The 25,487-nt window shown below is 50.9% G+C and overlaps 2 protein-coding genes across 10 annotated transcripts in view; one reads left to right on the top strand and one right to left on the bottom strand.

Annotated features, from left to right (window-relative positions):
- Window positions 1-25,487, top strand: part of GATB (glutamyl-tRNA amidotransferase subunit B) — a 119,972-nt gene that overhangs the window by 91,266 nt on the left and 3,219 nt on the right. For 2 of the 5 annotated variants that reach the window (XM_025268173.3, XM_006072197.4), the window contains 2 exons: window positions 8,950-9,084; window positions 10,294-10,982. In XM_025268173.3, coding sequence (XP_025123958.2) covers window positions 8,950-9,084; window positions 10,294-10,470 — 312 coding nt within the window. In that variant the 3' untranslated portion in view covers window positions 10,471-10,982. Of the gene's footprint in view, window positions 1-8,949; window positions 9,085-10,293; window positions 10,983-11,329; window positions 19,753-25,487 lie in introns of those variants that run through there. The other 3 variants (XR_003104355.3, XR_006545703.2, XR_006545704.2) reach the window with 3 other exon arrangements.
- Window positions 17,786-25,487, bottom strand: part of FHIP1A (FHF complex subunit HOOK interacting protein 1A) — a 312,881-nt gene continuing 305,179 nt past the window's right edge. For all 5 annotated transcript variants that reach the window (XM_044930522.2, XM_044930521.2, XM_044930526.2 and 2 more), the window contains 3 exons: window positions 24,631-24,809; window positions 24,093-24,231; window positions 17,786-18,974 (listed from right to left, as the gene is read on the bottom strand). In XM_044930522.2, the coding sequence (XP_044786457.2) occupies window positions 18,721-18,974; window positions 24,093-24,231; window positions 24,631-24,809 (572 nt within the window). In that variant the 3' untranslated portion in view covers window positions 17,786-18,720. The remainder of the gene's footprint in view (window positions 18,975-24,092; window positions 24,232-24,630; window positions 24,810-25,487) is intronic.

The following is a 25,487-nucleotide window of genomic DNA, read 5'->3' as shown; positions in this document are numbered from 1 at the left end:
CAGTGGAAGTGAGAACTAGATTTAAGGGACTAGATCTGATAGACAGAGTGCCTGATGAACTATGGACGGAGGTTCATGACGTTGTACAGGAGACAGGGATCAAGACCATCCCCAAGAAAAAGAAATGCAAAAAAGCAAAATGGCTGTTTGAGGAGCCCTTACAAATAGCTGAGAAAAGAAGAGAAGCCAGAAGCAAAGGAGAAAAGGAAAGATATAAGCATCTGAATGCAGAGTTCCAAAGAAAAGCAAGGAGAGATAAGAAAGCCTTCCTCAGTGATCAATGCAAAAATAGAGGAAAACAATAGAATGGGAAAGACTAGAGATCTTTTCAAGAAAATTAGAGATACCAAGGGGACATTTCATGCATAGATGGGCTCAATAAAGGACAGAAATGGTATGGATCTAACAGAAGCAGAAGATATTAAGAAGAGGTGACAAGAATACACAGAAGAACTGTACAAAAAAGATCTTCACAACCCAGATAATCATGATGGTGTAATCACTCACCTAGACCCAGACATCCTGGAATGTAAAGTCAAGTGGGCCTTAGGAAGCATCACTACAAACAAAGCTTAGTAGAGGTGATGGAAGTCCAGTTGAGCTATTTCCAACCCTGAAAGATGATGCTGTGAAAGTGCTGCACTCAATATGCCAGCAAATTTGGAAAGCTCAGCAGTGGCCACAGGACTGGAAAAAGTCAGTTTTCATGCCAATCCCAAAGAAAGTGAAAGTGAAGTCGCTTAATCGTGTCCAACTCTGTGACCCCATGGACTGTAGCCTACCATGCTCCTCCATCCATGGGATTTTCCAGACAAGAGTATTGGAGTGGGTTGCCATTTCCTTCTCCAGAGGATCTTCCCAACCCAGGGATCGAACCTGGGTCTCTTGCATTGTAGGCAGACGCTTTACTGTCTGAGCCACTAGGGAAATCCCAAAGAAAGGCAATGCCAAAGAATGTTCAGGTTCAGTTCAGTTCAGTTCAGTCGCTCAGTCGTGTCTGACTCTTTGCGACCCCATGAATTGCAGCACGCCAGGCCTCCCTGTCCATCACCAACTCCCAGAGTTCACTCAGACTCACATCCATCGAGTCAGTGATGCCATCCAGCCATCTCATCCTCTGTCGTCCCCTTCTCCTCCTGCCCCTAATTCCTCCCAGCATCAGAGTCTTTTCCAATGAGTCAACTCTTCTCATGAGGTGGCCAAAGTACTGGAGTTTCAGCTTCAGCATCATTCCCTCCAAAGAAATCCCAGGGCTGATCTCCTTTAGAAAGGACTGGTTGGATCTCCTTGCAGTCCAAGGGACTCTCAAGAGTCTTCTCCAACACCACAGTTCAAAAGCATCAATTCTTTGGCGCTCAGCCTTCTTCACAGTCCAACTCTCACATCCATACATGACCACAGGAAAAACCATAGCCTTGACTAGACGGACCTTTGTTGGCAAAGGAATGTCTCTGCTTTTGAATATGCTATTTAGGTTTGTCATACCTTTCTTTCCAAGGAGTAAGCGCCTTTTAATTTCATGGCTGCAGTCACCATCTGCAGTGATTTTGGAGCCCCCCAAAATAAATTCTGACACTGTTTCTACTGTTTCCCCATCTATTTGCCATGATGTGATGGGACCAGATGCCATGATCTTCGTTTTCTGAATGTTGAGCTTTAAGCCAACTTTTTCATTCTCCTCTTTCACTTTCAACAAGAGGCTTTTTTGTTCCTACTGCACAATTGCACTCATCTCACAAGCTAGTAAAGTAATGCTCAAAATTCTCCAAGCCAGGCTTCAACAATACATGAACTGTAAACTTCCAGATGTTCAAGCTGGTTTCAGAAAAGGCAGAGGAACCATAGGTCAAAATGCCAACATCCACTGGATCATCAAAAAAGCAAGAGAGTTCCAGAAAAACATCTATTTCTGCTTTATTGACTATGCTAAAGCCTTTGACTGTGTGGATCACAATAAACTACGGAAAATTCTGAAAGAGATGGGAATACCAGACCACCTGACCTCCCTCTTGAGAAATCTGTATGCAGGTTAGGAAGCAACAGTTAGAACTGAACGTGGAACAACAGACTGGTTCCAAATAGGAAAAGGAGTACGTCAAGGCTATATATTGTCAACCTGCTTATTTAACGTATGTGCAGACTACATCATGAGAAACTCTGGGCTGGAAGAAGCACAAACTGGAATCAAGATTGCCAGGAGAAATATCAATAACCTCAGATATGCACATGATACCACCTTTATGGCAGGAAGTGAAGAAGAACTAAAGAGCCTCTTGATGAAGGTGAAAGAGGAGAGTGAAAGAGTTGGCTTAAAGCTCAACATTCAGAAAACAAAGATCCTGGCATCCAGTCCCATCAGTTCATGGCAAATAGATGGGGAAACAGTGGAAACAGTGTCAGACTTTATTTTTTGGACTCCAAAATCACTGCAGATGGTGACTGAAGCCATGAAATTAAAAGACACTTACTCCTTGGTTGAAAAGTTATGCCCAACCTAGACAGCATATTCAAAAGCAGAGACATTCCTTTGCCAACAGAGGTCGGTCTCGTCAAGGCTATGGTTTTTCCTGTGGTCATGTATGGATGTGAGAGTTGGACTGTGAAGAAAGCTGAGGGCTGAAGAATTGATGCTTTTGAACTGTGGTGTTGGAGAAGACTCTTGAGAGTCCCTTGGACTGCAAAGAGATCCAGCCAGTCCATCCTTAAGGAGATCAGCCCTGGGTGTTAATTGGAAGGACTGATTTTGAAGCTGAAACTCCAATACTTTGGCCACCTCATGTGAAGAGCTGACTCATTAGAAAAGACCCTGATGCTAGGAGGGATTGAGGGCAGGAGGAGAAGGGGATGACAGATGATGAGATGGTTGGATTGCTCACCAACTCAATGGACATGAGTTTGGGTAAATTCCGGGAGTTGGTGTTGGACAGGAAGGCCTGGCGTGGTGCAGTTCACGGGGTCACAAAGAGTGGGACACGACTGAGCGACTGAACTGAACTGATAGTAGTAGTGGGATTGCTGGGTCATATGGTAGTTTTTTTCCTAATTTTTAGAGGAATCTCCATACTGTTCTCCATAGTGACTCTATCAGTTCGCATTCCTACCAACAGTTGGCAAGAGGGTTCCCTTTTCTCCACACACTCGCCAGCATTTATTGTCTGTAGATTTTTCGATGGTGGCCATTCACACTGGTGTGAGGTGATAGCTTGTTTTAGTTTTGATATACAGTCTCTAGTAATAAACGATGTTGAGCGTTTTTTCATGTGTTGATTAGCCATCTGTATGTCTTTGGAGAAATGTCTGTTCCGGTCTTCTGCCCATTGTTTGATCGGGTTGTTTGTTTTCTGATATTGAGCTACGTGAGCTGCTCTATATTTTGGAGGTTAATCCTTTGTCCATTGCTTCATTTGCAGTTATTTTCTCCCATTCTAAAGGTTGTCTTTTCATGTTCTTTATGGATTCCTTTGGGCAGGAGGACTTTTAACCGCTGGACCACCAGGGAAGTCTCTAAGTGCTATTTTTAGAGAAGTTGCTAAGTGCGGTTTTTATACTGAGAGGTAGAAACACTTTATGTAGCAAATGAAATAAAGCCTATCCCATGTACGACACAGGTAACTTGCTTCTCATCTTTGTTGACCAGAGAGAGTAGTTGTCTGGCTTTGCCTGGACTATTTCCCAAACATGTGTTTATATGAGCGGTGGGGCCCTGCAGCTCCTGGGGCTTGGACGGTGCGCGTTCCCTGTGCCCGGGGTGGCTGGCACTGTTCCCTGGCCCTAGTCCCCCCTCTCCCGTCCTCCCACCCGGGACCAGGGCTCACATGGTTACCCCTGAAAGCCAGTCTTCCTGCGAGAAGGGCGAGGTCAGAACACCACTTCCCACTACATAAATCAAAGTTTACGCACATGCCTACTGTGTGAAGACCCAGAAAAAAACAGCCTCACTGTCAGAGGAGGCCTTCCGCCTCATCTCCACCCCCGCCGGACAGTCTCAGGTAGGCCCAACGTTCTGGAACTCAGAAAACGCTTACAAATAAGCACCCAGAAGGATAAAGAGCACCAAGGCGGCTGCCTGGTCTCACCTTCAGATCTCACAGCTGTCAAGCGCTTCAGCCAGAAACTTAATGTTACTTTAACGGTGCCTTTGCATCTAATATTTATACACATCCTCAGTAGTGGCAGGTTTTGTGAGGCTTTGGCAAAGCTGCTGCTTTGGGCTAATTACAAGGCACCATGAAGCATACACCCCGCTCTGTACTGTGAAGCCAGGGACAGGAGCTAATAAAGACTCTGTTTCCCCACCACCAAGTGAGGCTGTCAAGTACAGGAACCGTGACACATTTAGGGCAGGCTTTTGGTTGCCTGGATGTCAGAGGAATACAAATGTTTATGACAGCACTCGGCAGTAGCAGAAAGAGTAGATGGCCTGAGGGCAGAAAGAAACTATATATACATGTAAGAGCAGATGAATTGTAGCGTTTGAAACCGAAGAGGAAAAGACCTTCCCCTTTCCACTCCGCCTGCGCCAGTGAGGAAAGCCGGGTGCAGTGAGTGTGAGTTTCAGAGGGCAGAGCTGGGGACCGCAGGGGCTGCGACCGCTGGGGGCAGATACAGATAGAGGCAGTTTTGGATTCTGTTGGCTTCCGGTGTGTTTAAAGGAGGTAGGGTTGGATCCTGGCTTCTGTGAGGCAACCACAGAATCAAAATAAAAGTCTGTTTGGCAAGGCATCAGTGTCGCATGAGGGACTCTCCCTTACACTTGCCTTGGGGGGTTTGCCTTTACATTGCTCTACTTTACGATTTTTAAAAAATAACCGATTTTTCTGGTGGGAAAAATGGTATTCTTTTTCGTTATAAAGAAGTAATGCAGAAAAATAGAAAGATTTTCCAGTTCTACCACCTTGAATTAACTACCGTTAGTATTGGGTAGAAGGAAATGGCAACCCACTCCAGTGTTCTTGCCTGGAGAATCCCAGGGATGGGGAAGCCTGGTGGGCTGCCGTCTATGGGGTCGCACAGAGTCGGACACGACTGAAGCGACTTAGCAGCAGCAGTATTGGGTGAACGTCGTCCCAGGCAGATTTCCGTGCAGAGAGACTATTGGAAGGATGGGCAATTGGGATGTGTAGATGGTGGGTTAAAAAATTAAGACTTTTGACAATGAGAGGCTTCGTGTGCTGTTCCTCAGTCCTGTTTGTTTATTCTTGGTTGTGTTGGGTCTTCCTCGCTGTGTGTGGCTCTCGATGCAGAGCACAGGGCCAGCTGCCCCGCGGCGTGTGGACCTTCCCTTCCCAGGGATGGAACCCACGGCCCCTGCACCGGCCAGCAGACTCCCAACACTGGGCTGCTGGGGAAGTCCAGCTTTATTTTTGAAGAGGCGTGCAGTTCATTGGTTTTTAGTCTAGTCACAAGGATGGATAACCATCACCACTGTCTAATTTCAGAAGATTTTCATCACCCCCAAAACAAACAGACTGTGCTCAGTCTGCAGTCTCTCCGCATTAACCCCTCCCTCTAGGCAACTGCGGATCTGCTCTCTGTCTGGATTTTCCTGTTCTGGACATGTACGGTGAATGGACTCTGACAGTATATGTATGACCTCTGGTGTCTGGCTTTCACCTAGTATGATGTTTTCCAAACCATCTACATCGTGTCTGTACTTCATGCCTTTCTTAGGTTTTTGACAAATGTTTATTTTTATTTATTTATCTGGCTGGGCCAAGTCTTGGTTGTGGCATATGGGAACTTTGGTTGTGGCAGGAGGGATTGAATTCCCTGACCAGGGACTGAACCCAGGCCTCCTCCCTTGGGCGCACAGTATCTTGGCCACTGGGCCACTGGGAAGGTCCCTCCGTGCCTTTTTATGACTAAGGAGTATTCCGTTGTGTGGACAGACCACATTTTGTCTGCCTCAGTTGGCGGACGCTCGTTTCCCACTGGGGCTCTTTGAATAATGCTGCTGTCAACGCGCGTACAGGATTTGATTGGTACACATCTTCAAATTTCTTGGGGCTATACCTATAGGAATGGAATCTCTGGGTCACGTGGTAATTGTATGTTTAACATCTTGAGGACCTGCCAGACCGTTTTCCGACGGGCCGCCCCATTTCACAGTCCGGTCAGCAGCGTGGGGTGATTCCAGTCCTTCCATGTCCCCACCAGCAGTTGTAACTGACCTCTGACTGGTTATCCTTCCTAGTAGGTGTAAAGCAGTAGCTCAGGGTGGGTTTGATTTGCATTTCCCTTTTGACTAATTACATCAAGCGTCTTTTTGTGTCTTATTTTTATGGTGTACTATAAAATGTGTTACATTTTACAGTGGAAAAATGTGTTACAGTTAATTTTTACTGAATTTAATAGAGGAATCCAAGGAGGCCTTAGGTTTTAGAAAGCCTGTGAAGCAGAAAGACTCTGGTTCCACGGGTTATTGGATAACAGAGTTGGATTGGATAACTAGGAGACGGGGAAAAAAAGTTGACTCAGGATGACCCCTCAGAATGACAGATAAGCAGAAGGAATCATCCTGCCTTGAGAATATTCTGAACTCCAAAGACTCCCACTTTATGTCGAATTTATTATTAATCCATCTTTTGCCACCTGGCTCTCCCTTCCGTCATCACCCATTATTTTCATCCCTGACACATTCTACTGCCCCTTCCCCCCAGGTGCCCCAACAGTGCTTCTGAGACTTAACAAACCTCATCTGCTTAGCTCTCTGGGCACAGAAGAGTTAGGAGGGCAACAGAAACTCAAAGGTTATTTATCACCCTGAGCAACTTCTGGTAGCTGCAGACAAAAGCACCCAGGCTCTCCTCTCACAGGATCCATTTCTGACAGAACCCAGGGCCCACCAAACCCCCACCTGCAGAGCCACAAGCCCACTGCAGCTGGCAGACCAAGGTCCCGAGCCTCCGGGACTCAGCGGCCCTCAGTGTCGTATAGACTGCTGGCCAGCCAGGCCCCGAGAGCGAGCATCCCAGATGCCTGCGTGTCTCCGCCATGCAAGCCTGAAGGAGGTGCACATGGCCCGCTGTCCCCAGGGGTTGTCTCCTTAGCATGCCGTGTAAGCAGTTTCCACTTGTCTTCTCAGAGGTCTGCTTTTAAACAAATCACCAGAAACCTTTTAATGCAGAAAATATTATGTCGTGCAGTAAAACTTTCAAATGATTTGATGTCTCTTTCTCCCTTTTTGGTGGGTCAATTCTTTGGATGTTTTCGTGGGCCTGCTTCTCATGGAGGCCTGGACTGATGTCTGGAAGAAAGACCTTTGATGACGCTTACCTCTGCCCAGAGGGGCACCCTCTCTGTCTTGTCTGTCTCTGCACCCCCCGGAACAGGTCTCCCCCCTGCCCGCATTCTGACCCTGGAAGCCCCAAACAGGTGGGGCAGGCCAGGGGGCTGTGTGCTCTCCTGTCCTTCCCCTGCAGATCCTTTAAAACTAAAGACACAGTCGGGTGGTAGTTAAAAGGATGTGTGCTTGACCCGCAGGAACTGAAGGCTGAGTTTCTGCCCCATGTGTCAGAGCCAGCTCTGGTGGGCAGGGTGTGCTCAGGGTCCCCAGCTTGCATTCCCCACTCTGCTGGTAGGAACCCCTTGTGACATGGGTTTGTCTTGCAGCAGCAGGCCTGGGAGCTGCACACCCTGCCAGAAACAATTGCACTTCCATAGTGCTTCCCAGGGAGAAGGCGATGGCACCCCACTCCAGTACTCTTGCCTGGAGAATCCCAGGGACGGGGGAGCCTGGTGGGCTGCAGTCCATGGGGTCGGGAAGAGTCGGACACAACTGAGCGACTTCACTTTCACTTTTCACTTTCCTGCATTGGAGAAGGAAATGGCAACCCATTCCAGTGTTCTTGCCTGGAGAATCCCAGGGATGGGGGAGCCTGGTGGGCTGCCGTCTATGGGGTCGAAGAGAGTCGGACACGACTGAAGCGACTTAGCAGCAGCAGCAGTGCTTCCCAGGGTGGAGATCAGACACGGGCAAAAGCTGAGGATTTATGCCGCAGCATGAGGCTGGCAACCCCAGAGCCAGGATGACTGCAGCAAGGGGGCCAGGGAGCCCGCAGAGTCCGGCCTAGGCCGCCTTCAGAGGCTCCCGCCCTGCTGACTGAAGCCAGGAGGGCAGTCTGTGTCTTAAACAGGAAGGAGCAGAGGACTGGATTCTGGAACCCACTGTGTCAGCCCGGGGGGCTGGGGCTGGGCTGCGCTTGACTGATTTGGAAAGTTAATAAGCTGATGCATTCTTAACTCTGGAGTGGAGAATACTGCGGTCCCCCGGCATTGTTCCTGGAGGCCCACGAGGGGTGCGCTTCCCTGGGTCACTTGGTCCTCACCCCACATCCAGCCCAACACACATGCTCAGGGAGCAGCCAGCCTCTCTGCATTTAAAAGTATCGTCCCAGCCTTGTCCTGCGTTTCCTTCTGAATGCTGTATTTTGGCCATGATCCCTGAACTGCCTCTATCCTGGTTATTTTGGCCCAGGCAGATCCAGCCAATGTTGGGGCCTGTTGGGTCCCTGCAGTATTGGGTGCCAGGCAAAGGCTGAGTCTGGGCGGTCAGCGTAGGCTGGCTCCGCACTTGGAGCCACAGTGGCTGCAGCGGCCCGTGGCTGCCAGGCGTTCAGCTTCCAGGCCCCAGCTGCAGGCAGTATCCATGCCTGCTTCCCGGGAAAGGGTTGCTGCAGAGACGCTTAAAAGAAGGCCTTGCGGGTGATTTCTGTTATGAGCCCACACGTCAGCTCATTCATCCAGTGGAACTCGCGTCAGCCGGGACCCGTGAGGAATTACCTCACACTCCCCGCCCTCCCCATTGTGCCCTTGGAGTCCACCAGCGCAGATAAGCCATCTCCATCTCCACCAGCATGGTCTTGGGCTCAGTGTGGAGAGGCCCCAGTGTGTCTGCACGTGGCTGGATCTCACTGACCCCTCCTCTCTCCACCCTCCTTCCCCCAACAGGTGTTTGAGGAACTGTGGAGGAATGAAGGCAAGACCCCAACACAGATCGTTGCAGAAAAGAAGCTTGAACTGCTGCAGGACCCAGAGGCCCTGGAGCAGCTCTGCCGCTCCACGCTGGAGGCGCACCCCGACGTGGTACGCATCCCCACAGGGAGGGGTGGTCACGCAGGCACAGTGGCTTCGGGCAGAGGGGCGCCTCTGCTGCTCTCCCCCCGCAGTCCAGCGGAGCTTCTTGACAATGGTTGGCCCGGGTTCATCCGTGATCCCCCAATTAATTTTGTCAGTTTTCAGCTAAAGTCAAGAGATGCAGTTAGGTGAACACTGGAAAAATACAGCTTTTCCTAGGAGGAAGATCCACCCCTGCAGTTGAGTCCCATGGCATCCCGGTGGAAGGGGGACTCGCGACCTCCCTAGACGAGGGCACTCTCAGAGGGTCCCCGAGCTCTGCTCTGTAAGGAGACCTCTGTATCAGAAAGCAGCAGGTGGGACTGCGTGCACAGGGCAGACACCTCAGTTCTCTGCCTTGGAGCAGTGGGAGGAAAGACAGAAGGTTTGAAAATCATTTGTAAATTATGGAGAAGTCCTTCACGGGAACAGAGCTGGAAATCAAGTCATTTTGTGTTGTGAGCAGAGAACAAAATAGAAAAAAACTAAAATGAGGTGCATTTCCCCCCCCCCCTCCAAAATCTAATCATTGTGCAGAGATTCTTTTCAGTGGGGGAAAAACTTCTACCCTCCCTTTCAGAACGATGCCACCCACTCATCAGCTTGCAGGGACACTAACAGCTCTGTGAAGAGCTCTCGATAAGGAAAAGGAGCTTGCACGCGGTCTCGGCAGTCTCCATCTCCCAGCCTCATCTGGAGTGGCTGATAAAGACACTTCTCATTTCAGACTCAGTCTGCGGCACTGCGCGCAGCTCCGCGCAGGCGCCGGTGCTGATCAGGGCAGGAGGTCGGGCGGGCGACCCTGACGCGGTGGCTGATGCTTGGGGAGCGTTGCCATCTCCTGGATTTGCCTTCTAGCAAACAAGCTTCTTGGCAGGAAGCTGGGGGAGGAGGGCCCACTGAGCCTGAAGGGTTTGGGGAGAGGGGCGCTCACGATCCGGCACTGGGTGCGCAGCCCTCGGCGCCTTTTAATCAGGAGGCCAGGGATCAGGTACCTCCTTTGCTGGGAGCACAGAAGCCGCCTCCAAAGGTCACCCTCTCCCCTTTGTCCTCTTCTCATTTTATATCTAATACAGAAAAAAGAAACTAAATTTGTTTCAGTAAGCCCAAACTTGATTAAGGATTTTTTTTAGGCAAGAGTCTCTGTTTTCCCCTCTAAAACAATTTCTGTTTTTAAAGGTAATGGATCTAAAGAGGGGAAACCCCAGAGCTATAAACAAACTGATCGGGTTGGTCCGAAAAGCGACTCTGGGCCGAGCAGACCCGACAGCGATCAAGGAGGTGCTGGAGAGGCAGCTTCATCCTGACGGGTTCGGGTCCCCCTGCCAAGGCCCGGCCAAAGCCTGTGCAAGCTGATGTCCGGGGCCCTGCCCACCTGCGCCTGGAGATGCCGCCTCCACGAAGGCTTCATGGACATCACAGGGTTCCAGGAGAGGTGCGGCGACGGTGAGAAACGCAGTGACGCTGAGCGCGCACACTCTCAGATGCTGTACCTCCTAGGACGACATCTCATTCTGCAGGGCCCTCATCCATTTGTAAGCACGTCCTCTGGGCCCAGCATCATTCTAGGCGCTGGGGATGGGCAGTGATGGAGAGAGACGGTGATCTGGATGCAGTATTTTGTTTGGGGACCTCTCATGGTTGGGGAGGAGGGTGTGAGCCTTAGTTAATACCATGAAGTAGTGGCATTCTCCCATCCACTGAGTAAAACTGTTGTTGCTCACTCAGTGCTCTGGGATCCCAGAAAGCAGAGATCTGAGCATAAGGGATTTTTTTCCTCCATAAAAAAGACAACATCAGTTTTCAAATAGATTTAATGAATAAAATATACTGAAATATCACATAAAAAATTAACTTATATGTCAAAAGTTGTGCAGTTGATTGATAACTCCCCCTCCCCACCCTCAGGCCAAAAAGTTTGATAAGGAGATAAAAAAGCTGTAACATTAAACTGATTTGTTTTGCCTGGGAAGAATAAGAGGACAAACTAGTAAATGGAAATTGTGACCTTTAGAGGTCTCTGTGGTCCAGATAAGAGCACCTCCCAGGGTTGCCCTCCACGCCCCCCCCCCACCGCAATTCCCGGGACAGTAATAGTGTTTCTCTGCAGCCCGGGGGGGCCCCTGTGTTCCCCGCGTGCCTTTGTTACCTCTGACTCAGCGCGAAAGACCACGTTTGCAAGTTCTGATTTTTAAAAGCACAAAATCTTTGGCAGCCCCGACTTTACACTGAGTTCTGTCTGTGCTGAGAAGAGGACAAATGTCTTCATCATGAGCGGTGCTCCCGAGGCAGCAGGGACCCAGAGAAGAGCAGACCGTCCCCCACCAGCGCCTCAGCTGTTCACGCTTCTGGTTGTGGACGCTGGCTCAGGATTTCCCTAACTGGGAGTATTGGGAGGACTGTCCTTCCCAGCCAGAAGAGCAGGGGCAGGAAGGAAACGAGCCATCTGGTTTATTTCAGACAGGCATGAAGAGGTAAGGTTTTACTTTGTAAAAAATGCGTGTTGAGAATATGTGACATCACCTGGGAAGCCGTGTGCCCCTTGCAGGTCCTGTTAACGGTTCTGAAAACCACTGGGCCTGACAGTAAACTGCTCATCAAGCCACTTTTCGAGACAGAAAGTCAGAGCCAGTCCCCAAACCCTGACCCCCAACCCCTTTGCTCCTGAGACTGGAATCTGGCAGCAGCATGATTTTGTAAGAAACAGTAAGAGTTCAGTTTTGTTTTCCAAACTCCATTTTCACCAGAAATCTGGCTTCTTGGTCATCAGACTTTACAGAAAGCACTAGCCAACCTTTGCAGATCATTTTAAATCAAGGGCTGACTTGAATGGGACTGGGGAGTGGCGGGGACAGTTCAATGAAGACCATTTACCAATAATATCGTGTCATATGTAAACTGTATTATGGACTGATCATTTTGGAGAAAAATGCCATTGCTGGGGTGAGGGTGGGGGCAGAGAGAAGGAAATGGGTAAAAGGGGGTCAGCTGTCTGGCGGCGGCAGAAACAGCCCTTGGTGGTGAGCACACTGTAAGGTACAGTGAAGCAGAAATGTGTCGTCCACATGAAACATACAGTGTTATAAACCGGTTGCCTCAGTTTAACACGGAGCTCTGAATCTCTGCTGATTATTGTCCAGCTCTGACAACTGCCCGTTATCTTGAATGCTCACTTCCAAAATCCAAAAAATCAGATTATGTTGTTACAACTGTTAATAGGAAAAAAAAAAAGCACAGCTGATATCTTACTTGGAGCCTGACGAGATTAGAAGTACGTCTTTATGTAATACCCTAAGAAATTCACAACGTGTGGCTCTACTTGTAAAAGGGGCTTCAACGAAATACAGTGTTAAATGCATTTTTGCATGAGTGTGAGTTTAGTCTGGTGGTCCGCTTTTCTGGGGGAAATCTCATTAAATGGATGAGTCGGCGCCACAGGTGCCGCGATCGCTGTCTCTCACTGGAATGCACATACCTGTGGGCCGGGAGAGGGCCGTGCTGGGAGACTGGCTTCCCGGCGGACCTGCTCAGGTACCAGGTGTGTGCTCTGGCTGAGGAGCAGGTTGGCTGGCTGGTTCAGGTGGGAGGGGAGGGCTTAGCATGCTACCAGGCACAGAGTACGTTTTTAGTAAAAGTTCACTAGATTTCTAAAACTAAATTAATGGACAGGGACTTCCCTAGCAGTCCAGGGGTTAAGACTCCGTGCTTCCACTGCAGGGGGTGTGGGTTTGATCCCTGGTCAGGGAACTAAGATCCCCCACATCTCACAGCCAGAAGAAAGAACCAAGAAAGATTGCCTTTTGTGGGGGCCCTTTCGTATGAGAGATGGGTGCCTCCAACCTCTGGGCTTTTAAATTCTAGGACAAGGAAGGAGCTTCTTAACTCTGTCCAGGGTTCTGCCTCTAGGTAAACTTCTGTTCCCATCTTTTAAGATGTAGGCAACCCTGAGGGAAAAAAGTTGCAACCCACTCCAGTATTCTTGCCTGGAGAATCCCAGGGACAGAGGAGCCTAGTGGGCTGCCGTCTATGGGGTCGCACAGAGTCAGACACGACTGAAGCGACTTAGCAGTAGCAGCAGCAAGGATGTTTTAGCTGAGCTCCCCCCTCCTTTTTTATAATTAGTGAGAACCTGGAAGAAGACTATGAATTTTTTTCAGGTAAACACCCTCCTAAAGCTTTGAGTTGGCTCATTCAGTACATAGCATATGACCAGGACCCACCTAAATTGTATTTTTCATGTCTGTTGAGTTCAGCAGCATCATTTCAAGGATCCTACGTAGTGGCTATTTGGGGGAAAAAGAACACTAAATCTAACGGAAAGGCCATCATTTTCCACCCCCAAAAGTAGCACGTAGATCGCTGCCATGTCTCTTCAGCAGATTTTAGACAAATGCATTCACAGAGTATTTGTGAGCAGAGCTGATCCCTGGTGGTCAGATGGAAAGCATCTGATTGAAATCTTCTCTCTGCCTCCCTTAGTCAAGCATCTTAGCCAAGATCATTTAAATAGCATCTTCAACCCCAAATTCCCTCTTATAAATATCTCTGCAGGGCAGAATGGGGCCTTGTTACAGGTGGGCCTTTTCTAGACGTGTCCCAATAAAAGCCAGCTGCCACCCCAAGCAGCACAGACTTCTGCAGCCTAGGCTCCATGAAACGCGTAATCTACTTCTGCAGCCTCGGCTCCGTGAAACACGTAATCTACTTCTGCAGCCTCGGCTCCGTGAAACGCGTAATCTACTTCTGCGGCCTCGGCTCCGTGAAACGCGTAATCTACTTCTGCAGCCTCGGCTCCGTGAAATGCGTAATCTGGCCCAAGAGCTGCCGCCACCCTTGTCAGGCTGGGAAAGGACACAGTGAACCGCAGGTCCCCCCCAGATGCCTGAGGGGTGTGGGGGCGCTGCTGGCAGCCTTGTTCCTTGTGGGGGACGGTAGGGAAAAAAATACACAGTGACGTGGGGGCAGGGAGGGGCAGGCTCAGCTAAAACCGGTCCCCATCTCAGGACTGCAAGTACAAAGCCAAAGAACTTTCCCCGCAAAGCCTCAAGGAAGATTTTTTACCGGAGCCCTGTTTATCCTGTTAATGAGCTGCCAGGATTATCTGTTCTCCAGAACAAGGAATGGCCTAATTAAAAGCCTGAATAGAGAGAGGATTTACTGAGGCAAAGTTATCCTGAAACAATTCTTAGTATTTCGAGAGCTCTTTCTAAAGCATTTAGGTTTATGATGGTCATTCAAAAGTGGGGGGAAAAGCCAGCTCCATTTTCTTAAAATGTTTCCTCCGTGATGTGATTTAAGAGTAGAGTATAAACTTGTTTGACAGTGTTCTATCTTAGGCTGTTTTAGATGGAGAATTAGTGTTGTGTGATTTACAGACTGATGGCTGAAGCAAGGGGTCGAGAATATCTTCAATGACCGGAAGCCTGGGCCACAGAGGCCTGCTGTTCAGGAAGAGCTAATACTACTCAGCTGGCTGGGGTGTGGGCGAGCCAGATTACACCCAGCGGGCCAGTGCCTTCAGGCAGCACCTGCAGTAGCGCTGTTTTGTCTGGTCACTGAGTCACATCTCACTCTTTGCGACCCCTGGACTGCAGCACACCAGGCTTCCCTGTCCATCACCATCTCCCAGAGTTTGGTGTCCACTGAACTCAAGTTCACGTCCATTGAGTTGGTGATGCTAGCTAATCGTCTCATCCTCTGCCGCCCCCTTCACCTGCCATCAGTCTTTGCAGCATCAGAGTCTTTTCCACTGAGTGGGCTGTTCACTTCAGGTGCAGTAATAGCTGACCTGCAATAATGTCCTTCATTTAAATGGCTGAGTGTGCCAGCCATTCAGTAAATGCGTGGCTGACGATTAGTGACCACACTGACCCGCCCGCCCCCACGTGAGGTTGGGCGTGCACTGCAGACGTTCACCCTTCCGTCTGTGGCACGTCCCACCCCCGCCCCAGCCGCACTTCCTGTAGGAGAGCGGCCGAGGCACACTGACCCACGTTCGGGTCAGGCAGCCCACCCGCAGTCCCAAACCTCTGAACCCAGCTGGGAGCCCAGCCTCGTGGACTGCGCGACCAGGCTGAGCCAGAGACATAAAAAACAACCCTCGGCCCCGAGCACCGTGTCCTGTTTCTAGATTCTGTACCTAGGAGGACGCGCTCCCCCATTACCCTGGCCCCAGGATGTCTTAATGGCTTGAAATCAACCACTGCGGCAGGCCTCAAGAAAAGCCACTTGCTGAGGAAAAGGTACCCCTGAGGACCCACGAGGGAATAAACAGCCCCTTCCTACATGTTACGGAGACACTGATTCCAATCCTAGCACCTCAAAGTATTTTACTAAGTAAAATGGGGACCATTTCCTCTAAATATCAGGAAAAGGAAATACCTACAAAAAAACCACACATCTCTGATTGGTTACTCCAGCACTGCCATTTCATGTCTGGGACTCTGTACTTGAGTCCGTAAAATTGTATTTTAGGCTAAACTCAACCTGGAATTGCTTTAAAATTTTATAAACGTTTACTTGGCTAGTTCCAAAAATCAATTTTAAAATATCCCAGCACTCTCATATACTTTGAACCACAAAACCCAGTTCATCTAGAACTTCAGATCAGACTCTGAATATGAATCTCAGTGAAGGACGTGCTACTGCAGGAACTTGACTCACCTCTGCTGCCCGGGACACCGGGCCTGACACAGCGACCCCAACCTGGGCAGCACCGAAGCCCGTGCCCACTGAGCCTTCCAGCCCGCAGCACAGCAGCTGACTTGGGGGCCCGCCACGTGGTAAAGCGTCCACGCGGAAACATTTTACAGCATGCCCAGTATCATTCAAAATTCTTCCCCAATCTCATTGCAAAGGAGATTTCTAAACATCCCACCTGCTACTTTATGACTAGAATATTCTACTTCATTGTGTGAGGTCAGTCACTCAGTCATGTCTCTTTGCAACCCCATGGACTGTAGCCCACCAGGCTCCTTCGTCCATGGGATTCTCCAGGCAAGAATACTGCAGTGGGTTGCCATGCCTTTCTCCAGGGGATCTTCCTGACCCAGGGATCAAACCTGCGTCTCAACATCTCCTCCATTGGCAGGCAGGTTCTTTAACACTAATGCCACCCGGGAAGTCCATCTACTTCAGTACCAAGATTTTTCCCAGCAAGGATTCCCATCGCCACCCGCTGCCATTCATCCCTGTCTGCCTGGACAGTGTTCGTGTCTCCAGACTCCTCAGGGCTGCTCTTCTGCTTCAGCTTCCGGCCTCGTGTGCCCTCACACACGGCCACCCCACCCCCAAACATCCTTGCCCAGCCCACCTGGCTGTTCCCCCTCGACTGCAGAAGTTCACCCGTTCCCACGAATGTATTTCCAGGTTCATTTTCTGACTTTGTTTTGAGAAACCCTGGACATAACACTCGGTCGAGGGCTGCAGTGGATCCAGAAACCCAAACTGGTGTCTGCCTCCAGAGAGACAGGGCTGGCATGTTGCTACCAGCACCCACCACGGGAGTTAATCCTCCTGCCTCTCACTCAGACTTGGGTCACCTCCGTCCTCCTCGAAGTCTACTTCAGTACCTATTTTAAATACATACTCTTCCCCAGGGGGCGCCTTCCACATAGGGGACTGTAGTTTTCTGTAATAAAGCAAGAAAAAGACTCCACACCATCACCAGATGATGGAGAGAAGTGTAAATCACACCAGAAAGCTAAAGGATATGGCTTCCGGAGGCAACTTGAGCATCTTATATACCCAGTGAGTCCAAACTGGAAGATAAATAACTTATGCAAAGCAAAGCTGGAAGGTAATAAATTACAACCGAAACTCCATCTTTCCGCTCCTCTCTCCCCGCCTCCGAGACGCTTTCTTTTCCAGTGGAAACTTGTGCAAATACTTGTCAGCGCTGGGAAGCCAAGAGCAGGCCAGTGTGCCCTTCAGCCGGGCAGGCAAACCGGAAGTCAGTGCACAGCGAATCGGTATCTCTGGTTCCTTGCCTGGACCCGGAGGACTGTGAGGCTGGCTCCGAGGAGCCACCCGGCCCCAGCCAGCGCTCCAGGGGCCTCATCCCGGGGGGCTTGCCCGCTTTGGATACAGAGCTGCTTCAAGGTCCCTGAACACAATGGCAGCCTCAGCTCTGCAGCATCTCATGCGCTTTTCTCCTTCATGCCCCTGCTGAACTAGGGCCTGATTAAAACCACACCAGCGCTCCTGAGGCGCTGCCGCCAGGGTCTCAGCAAGACACCCACAAGGAGCAGAGGCCCGGGGCTGCCAATTTCCTTCCAAACAGAGCTCATCCTGGTCCACGCTTCTCGCCTGCACACAGAACAGGGCAGTGGAACCTGATAACATCCATGAATATCGGTTGTTTATGGTCTTGTTTTTTTTAGCCCACAATTATTTTGTGTGCGTCTCCCTCTCCGTGGGAGTAGACCGAGGCTCTGAGTATAATTACGCCTGGCGGAGTGGGCTGCAGAGCAGAGATGCGCTAGTACATCATGATGGGGCCGTCTAATGAGCCCCATTACTCAGAAGGCAGCGTTTCTGTGCAGAGCGAGGCCCCAGCAGGCACTTGGCTTGGCGGGGCTCCCTATGACCTGCTGGCCCTTAAATCCCAGTTCCCAAAGAGGCTGTGCAGTCCCTGTTTCTCTACAAAGTGCAACACATTAGAAAAAGCAGATTTTTAAATAATTACCAAGGTTTGTACCGATTGTATTTAGTTTACCTTTATCCTTTCCCCCACTCCATACTCCCCAAAAATACCCACCATGAGATAGTTTCACAAATGAATCAGTTTTTCATAAAACACTTAAAAAAATAACAATGCTTGTCTTCTTACATAAGCATCAGATACCACGCTTTGTTCATAGGGTTGATCAGAGTCCTAAAAACCAAAGTAACAGTTTGCATAGGCAGAGTTCATTGTGTGCAAATCTTACTAAAATAAGGCTATTTTCAGTGTTTTAGGTGGTGATACAGTGAGTAAAGAAAGCTCTCAAGCAACAAGACATTTCCCTGCATTCCACATTCTCTCCAGCTGTACCTGACTTCCTAGGCAGAGAGCGGAGACCAGCGGATTTGCCTGCACCGTAAGGCAACATGTGTTGGACGGAATACAAGTGTTGGAAGCAAAACGCAAAAGGACGGATGATCCGGGCTCGTGTTGGGGGCAAGAGGGGCTCCGTCTTTACTCCTCCCTTTGTAAGGGGGGCCACGATGCGGAAGGCAGCCGGGGCAGGCATGTGTTCGCATGCCGCTGGAGGGCCAGCCCTCTGGCACGGGCACCTTCAGAAGTCACTGACCCCTGGGGATCGCTGGGTGTGACCTACTGCTGCAAGGCAGGACCTACGCTCCTACTCTAAAGAATGGGAGGATAAGGACCAAGACCTCTTGAGAAGGAAAAAAAATGGAGCCCAGAAAGCCTGCCAAAGGAGCAACCACGTTAGTGGGAAGACGAGGTGGGGAAGCCTGGTGGCTGGAGAGAGAGGAGGTGCAGAGAAGGCCCCCCTCCCCCAAAATCAAGTATCGTCAGGAAGTCTCTAAGTAGAGATGTCTATAAGCAGCTTTGCATTCAACATTCAGTCAAGACTAACACCGCAGAAAACCAGAACCAGACTACCAGCACGCGTCGTCCGGGTCGCCCAGGATCCTGCAGCAGAGGATGGAGTGTTCCTGGGCCAGGGCAGCCAGCTCCTTCAGGAACTCAGGGAAGAGGGCGGCTGCCAGCATGGTGTCCCGCACCGCTGGGGGCAGGCTGGGGGGCGCCCCCGCCACCTTGGCTCTGTTCGTCAGGAAAGGCTGAAGCACTTTTGGGGGGCCATCCAAAAAGTTCTTGCCGCTTCCTGTCCTGGAGGCATCCTGAACGGGATCTGAAACCAGAAGGCAGGCAGCCATGGTGAAGAGCCTCCGGGAGCCCTTCTGTCCACCCTTAAGTGACGTGTGTGTGCTAGAACCGGGGTGGGGGGGGGGGGGGCGGTGCAGATGTTCAGTTCCCACTCTGACTGCAATCTGAAGAGCCCCCCTCTACTTCCCTCTGAGACACTCAGATCCACCCAGCAGATCAGCTCCAGCATCAGGCATGTAATGAGAGTTTTATCCTAATTCCCATATGAGGCTCTACAAGCAGGAATTGTGGCAAGAATATAGGTTCATCAGGAACCCTCTGCGCCTGGGGCGAGACAAAGGGAAAAGGCGTCTCCTCCCTCCGAGTCAGCCAAGTGAAGACTCAGGACAACAGGGACACCGACCCTCCATGCCTCCCGGAGTCGGGGTGACCACCCTCCCTTTGCCAGCTGAGCCCTGACCACCTCGCAGGGTTGTGCAAGGCGGCCTGAGTCACATACACCATGCTGCCCACGGCCTGGGCACAGGGCTCCGGCCTCCAGGGCCAGAATGGATGAAGCCTTTTCGAGGTTGGAACGATGGAGAGGAAGCTGAATGCTCATAAGACCAGACTGGGAGCTCTCCACTACTACGGGCATCTCGCAGCAGCAGGTGGCTTGGACCTTCCATTCAAGCAAGGTTTCCAGGAGTTTCAATCTCAGTTTCAATAATGTTTGTCCAAGATGATATGAACCAAATTTTGTATATCCAAGTGATTTGCATTTTCATATCGCATCAGTTTACCAATTAAAATGGTTCAACTTACCTATTTAATTCCTGAAGATCTCCAGCCTTCCTATCGATAGGAATTATTTATGTCTTCCTCCGCGCCCCTCTCCAACAGACTCATTACTCCTTATAAATCATTATATGCAAGCTCTTCATTATTTTGGCTGCTTTTTAGAATTCAGCCCCATTTCTCAACATTCTTCTCAGAGTGTTGCTTAACTATGGTACTAAAAATTCCTGACATTTATAGTACTTTCCACATCTCACTACTATCGTCTTTAGTGTTAAAAAAAAATCCTCCACTCTACTGCTTTAAATATCCTCTTAGATTAAAGCTTATCACAGCTCATGCCATAAAGAACTGGGGAGGTTGTTGAGAATCTGCTGCTGCTTTTCAGCAGAAACTCACACTGTGCCTTGACAAGAGAGTGAGGACAGAGCGCTGACGTCCCTGGGGACACAGCCAGCCCCCACCCTGGGGCCACGCCCGAGCAACACCCGCCCCCAGGGCCACAGCACCCAGCTCTCAGGGATGCGGCGGGGCCCAGCCGGGAGGCCGGCCAGGATTCCCAGGGAGATGGGACCCGGGCAGCAGACTGACCCACACTGCGTGTGCTGGGCCCCACCTAGCACTCCCTCCCGTGTCCGCACACCTAAGGCTCACCAGGTTTAAGAGGTACCAGAATCGTGGTTAAGGGCACAGACTCGGCCACGTCCTGGCTGAGGGACATCAGGCGAGGTAGTTTACCTCTCTGTACTTTACTGTCCTCATTTCTCACAGACTCACAGCAAGATGGAGTCAACAGGTATAATGCTCACAAGGACCTCTTGGTAAGTGTCAGCCATCACACTGCCATCAATTCAGTTGCCACTGACTCTATAAACCACTTGCGCTTCCTGCCCTTGGAAGTGACCCCCTGTTGGAGCCTCCCACTCATTTTATTTACCAGCTGGGGTCTGCAGGGCCCTTCAGCCTGGTGGTGCTGTTTCTGTTCTTTGTCCTCTGTTAAGACTTTGAAGTTCCTAAGAGCTGAGCCCCTAAACACTGTGTCCTTCATGACCCCCCACCCCCCCCAACACACACACACACTCATCTACAGAACAGCTAACAGACATTTGCTGAATGAATGAGGGGAGGAACCCGCCATTGTCAGCTGCTCCCTGCACCTCAGCTCCCTGGAGCTGGTTCACTCCCTCATCTCCATCTTTCTCTTTCAAATTCACTCTTTCCCCGCAAAGGGCTTTTGTGGATCATTTATCCAGCTTGAGCCATGAATTTTAAAAGTGTCATCGCTAAGCCTCATTTACCCAGCTTCAATCCAAGAATTAACACTGTCTTCACCGATGAAGGCGGGGACATGCCCAGTGAGGGAGGCAGAAGCTCAGCAGAAGTCCTGGCGGTGATTCTGTCCCAGCAGCATAGAGAACTCACAGTTCTTTCCTTGAGTCAAACTCAACTCAAAAACAAGGAGACTCGAGTTATGGTCCCTACCTGGCAACCAGCTAGTCACATAATGGCTCGGTTTCCTTTTCCATAAAATGGAAATAATACCTACCTGACCCCTTCCAGAACTAGCAGTCAGTGAAAGGACTCTATACGTAAATAACAGAAAATACCACCTTTGTGGTTTGGAATTTGTATTTGAGGGAAACCTGAAATGCCTGGCAAGTGGCTGGGCCTCACAGACCAAGGGTCTCAAGAGTGACACTGTTTCCGCACAGAAGTCCACCCAGACTGATCAAAGCGTTAGTGAGGAGGCTGGTTTCACCTGGGCCTGTGTGATGGGGCAGCTCAGGCTGCGGGTCCATGAACCATACACCCCTTGGAAAAGGGCCCAGTGTGCGGGCACAGCACCCAGAGGAGAAGTAGGAAGGAAAGGAAGTGTAAATGCCAGAACCGGGAGTGGCTTCCTAAACTGTTGCCCTGGGTCTGAAAGGCCACAGCAAACGGTTGTCAGGATACTGCTGGAAGACTGGAGAAGTTAGAGAAGTGAGTTACCCTGCACCTCTGCAATGGCGTCAGACAAGGAGCCCAGACGCTAGACTCCCCAGTATGCGCCTCTCACGGGATTCTGATCGCGCGCTGTTCTGCGGCCCTGTGAGAACCAGGCTCCCAGGCCCGTCTCGTCTATAAGCAATCATATCACACACGAGTCAGTTTGTCCAAGGGACAGAGACCTTGGTCATTCTGTGAGTTGAAAGCTTTTTAAAGTTGAGGGGAGCTGTCACTTTGCTAACCTGAAAGAGGTTAATTAGGAGGTTAATCTGAAAAACTCCATCAAAGGGGAGTCTTCTATCCCAAGAGATGCTTCCTACAAGTCAATGTCCCCTGAGAGTCACAGGCCTTAGAAATCATCCACCACAGCTGCCTAACTGACCACCTTATGAGGCGGGAACAAGAGCCCCTGGGCATGTATCCAGCAGCCAGCGCGTCACACAGTCTGAAGCCAGGACGGAGCACAGGGTTTCAGGGACCCCTCCACCCCAAGCCCACCACCGTCACCAGGATTGTGTGGGTCCAGGAGGCCGGTCAGGGCATGAGCCCTCAGGCTCTCTGAACCAGGCACCTGGCCGACCTCTCTGGGCCAATACCTTCAGCCTCCTATGAAAACGAGCTAACAGTACCCTGCATGTCCACTGCACACTGCTGTCTGAAAAGGAAAACTGAAGGCACCTCGTAAACTGTGAAGTACAAATAAAGACCAAGTCGGAGCGCAGCTCAAGGAGGCTGCACATGGCCATGACCCCGCGTAGCTCTCCCCATCCGGGGGGCTGGGGGCTCTGCTCCACTCCTGCAACTGGGCTGACCCAGTGGCTTGGCCGACAGAATGCAGCAGAATCAACCTGTTAGGTGGGGGGGTCCCCATCTGGGGCCTCAAGAGACTGCGTCTTCTGCTCCCGCTACCCGACAGCCATGAAGCTGCCAAGCCAGGGCAAACCCACTGGATGATGAGTAACACAGACCCTCATCACCCCATCACCCCGGCCAGCAGCCACCGGTGTGCCAGGCCATCCCAGATGCCCAGCCACGCTGAGCAAGTGCTGCCAGCATCAGCCATGCTCACCCAGGGCAGCAGATCAACCTGGCAACCACAGACTCGTGAGCATGTGGGATCACTGTATCTGGGGTCTTTTGCGGTGGTTTATTATGCACAAAAGCTAACTGGCACACCGCTCCCGCAGGGTGAGTCACAGCAGCGTGCCCCCTGCCAGGAGGGACAAGCCACCAGGCTGACGGGCATGAGGCTAGCAGAGGCTGCAGGGAACCTGCAGCCCACCTTCCCACAGGGGGGCTCCCCTCCATCCAAGACTGGCCACCTGCTCGTCTCCACGGCCCGTGCTTGAAGCCTCCCCCTCACTTCACCAGTGACACAGGGCTCCCTTTCTCTCAGAGTCTGTCTTGCAGTGTTCTAATCACCTTTCACACCCTGAATTCTGTAGTCAGAAAGAACTCGAGAGACAGAAGACAAACCTTCACTGGAGAGTCGAGGCCTAAGTCCTGTGAAGACAAGTAACCAAGAACAGACAGCTACACCAGGGCATGCCGTCAGAGGGCCGGGCCTTCCCAGCTTCCCTCAGTGGTGTAACACTGCTCTGAATTACATTCCTGCTTCACGCTCCACATCTTGTTTCCCATCACTTGCTTTAGCCCAGACCAACAACCCTGCTCTCTCTCTTGTCCACCAGCCACAGAGAAGCCTGACTTGTCTCAAGGGAGATGAGCAGAAACCAGCTCAGTGAGAGAGACAGCTGTTGTCAAATCTGTGTGACCAGAGCTTAATAGAGGCTGGGCAGCCCTTTCCCCAGGCCCCGTGGCCAGCAGGGGTCCTCGGGTTCCTGTGCCACCTGATCGGCCAGCCCTCCAGAGCCCATGGAAAGGCATCTTGGAAGGTTTAAGGTGCACATAAATTTTACTTCTCTTGCTCCAGATGAATGGCTTTCACCTTCTGGAGCCCTGAAGCACATTTATTTGGGGCTCAAAAGTCTCTGAAAACATAATAAATAAAATGGATGCCTTCCTTGGGGTAGCACCAACCAAACAATATGCACATAAGGCTTCTTTCTGGCCTACGTGTGCCAAGTCATTCATTCTAGAAACAGCTCCCACATCAGTCCTGCCCTGAACTACCCTACGTTAGGAAAACAAATGCCTTGCTAGAGCCTCCAAAGTGGGACCAGGCTGCGTATGGGTGGAGCAGACCTTCCTTTTGGTTTAAGGACACTCAGGGTGAAAACGGAAATCTTTTCTGAGATTTTTTTTTTCTTTTGAGATGCTTTTAGCATCCAGGAGCTGGTGCAGCACCCAGGACCCCAAGTCGGGAAGCTGGGGGAACAGGAGCCGCTGACAGGGAGGGACAGGGGAGGACCCCGCTGACCTTTGGTGGGTGTCTCGGGGCTCGGATCGGAGAGGTCCACGCGGAAAAGCAGGTATTGCTGGGCCTGTATGAGGAGGCCAGGGAAGTCTCTCTCCACAGAGGCGAACTGTTCAATCTTATTCTTCACAGACGCGAGGACCTGTCAAAACCAGCACTAATGACGCTAATACTTCAGCACAGAGTTCTGCTCTGAGTTATCGGGACATCTGTCAGGCACAGCCCCCACTGCAGGAACGATGGGGTTTTAACTGCCTGCGTGTTCTGGGGGGAGTGGTGCTCTCAAAACATCAAATCAAACAAGCTTCGAATCTTCAGTTTGTCTAGAATGATCCACACAAACAGCGTGAAAGGACTGGACTGGAGAGCAAATGAGAACAGGGGAGAGGGGCGGGACCGGGGACCAGGGGCGGGCCGGGGCCTTGCATCTGCCGTGCCTCCGCAGCAGGTGTGCGCAGGCACACAGGGTGGGGGGGGCGGGGCCTGTGCATCAGCCACGCCTCTGGCAGCAGGTGTGGGCAGGGCAGGGGCAAGGCGGTACCTGGTACAGGGAGCGTACGCTGGGCTGGAAGACCATGTTGGTGTTGAGCAGGAAGGAGCGCAGGAGGGGCTGCGGGTAGCTGGCCAGCTGTGTGATGATGCCAATGAGCAGCAAGTTCACGTGCAGCGAGTTCTCCAGCATGTTCTCCAGTTTGGATAAGACGACGCTGATGAACGGGCCTGTGGAATGATACGAGGCTCAGGGCCGGCTGGGCGCAGGGGCCGTCTCTCCTGAAGACCAAGGAGTCAGGGGGGAACACCGCGGGGCCACTGGGGGCAAATCAAGTTCAGACAAGTGCGGCTGAGGTGACCAGGTCGCCTGGTGCCTCAAAAGCAAACCACAAGACATACCACCGCCACAAAAACAAAGCAGAAACCCGTGGTTTGGGAGCTAGTATTTTGACTCTGTGAGCAGTTTTAATACTTTGAAAATTATCATGGACCTTAGACAAAATGACCAGTGATTTAATTTTTAAAACCAAAATGTACTTTTCATCCTATTTCTGTATCTCTTGGGGCTGCCAATGCTTTAAAACATGGCACTCTTCATTCCCTAATGGTGCAGGCTATAGCCAACAGTGCCAAGACTGAAACCCGCCAGGCTCCTCTGTCCATGGAATTCTCCAGGCAAGAATACTGGAGTGGGTTGCCATTCCCTTCTGCAGCAGATCTTCCCCACCCAGGGATTCAACCCATTTCTCCTGTGTCTTCTGCATTGCAGGCAGATTCTTTACCCACTGAGCCATCAGAGAAGCCCTCATGCTATATAGGCTGTCATGCAAACATTCAGTCAGTTCAGTTCAGTTCAGTCGCTCAGTCGTGTCCGACTCTTTGCGACCCCAAGAATCACAGCACGCC

The sequence above is a fragment of the Bubalus bubalis genome, chromosome 17 (assembly GCF_019923935.1).
Source record: "Bubalus bubalis isolate 160015118507 breed Murrah chromosome 17, NDDB_SH_1, whole genome shotgun sequence".
In the NCBI taxonomy this organism is placed as follows: Eukaryota; Metazoa; Chordata; class Mammalia; order Artiodactyla; family Bovidae; genus Bubalus; species Bubalus bubalis.
The sequence above is the reverse complement of the archived record's forward strand: the minus strand, read 5'-3'. Positions and strand labels throughout refer to the sequence as shown.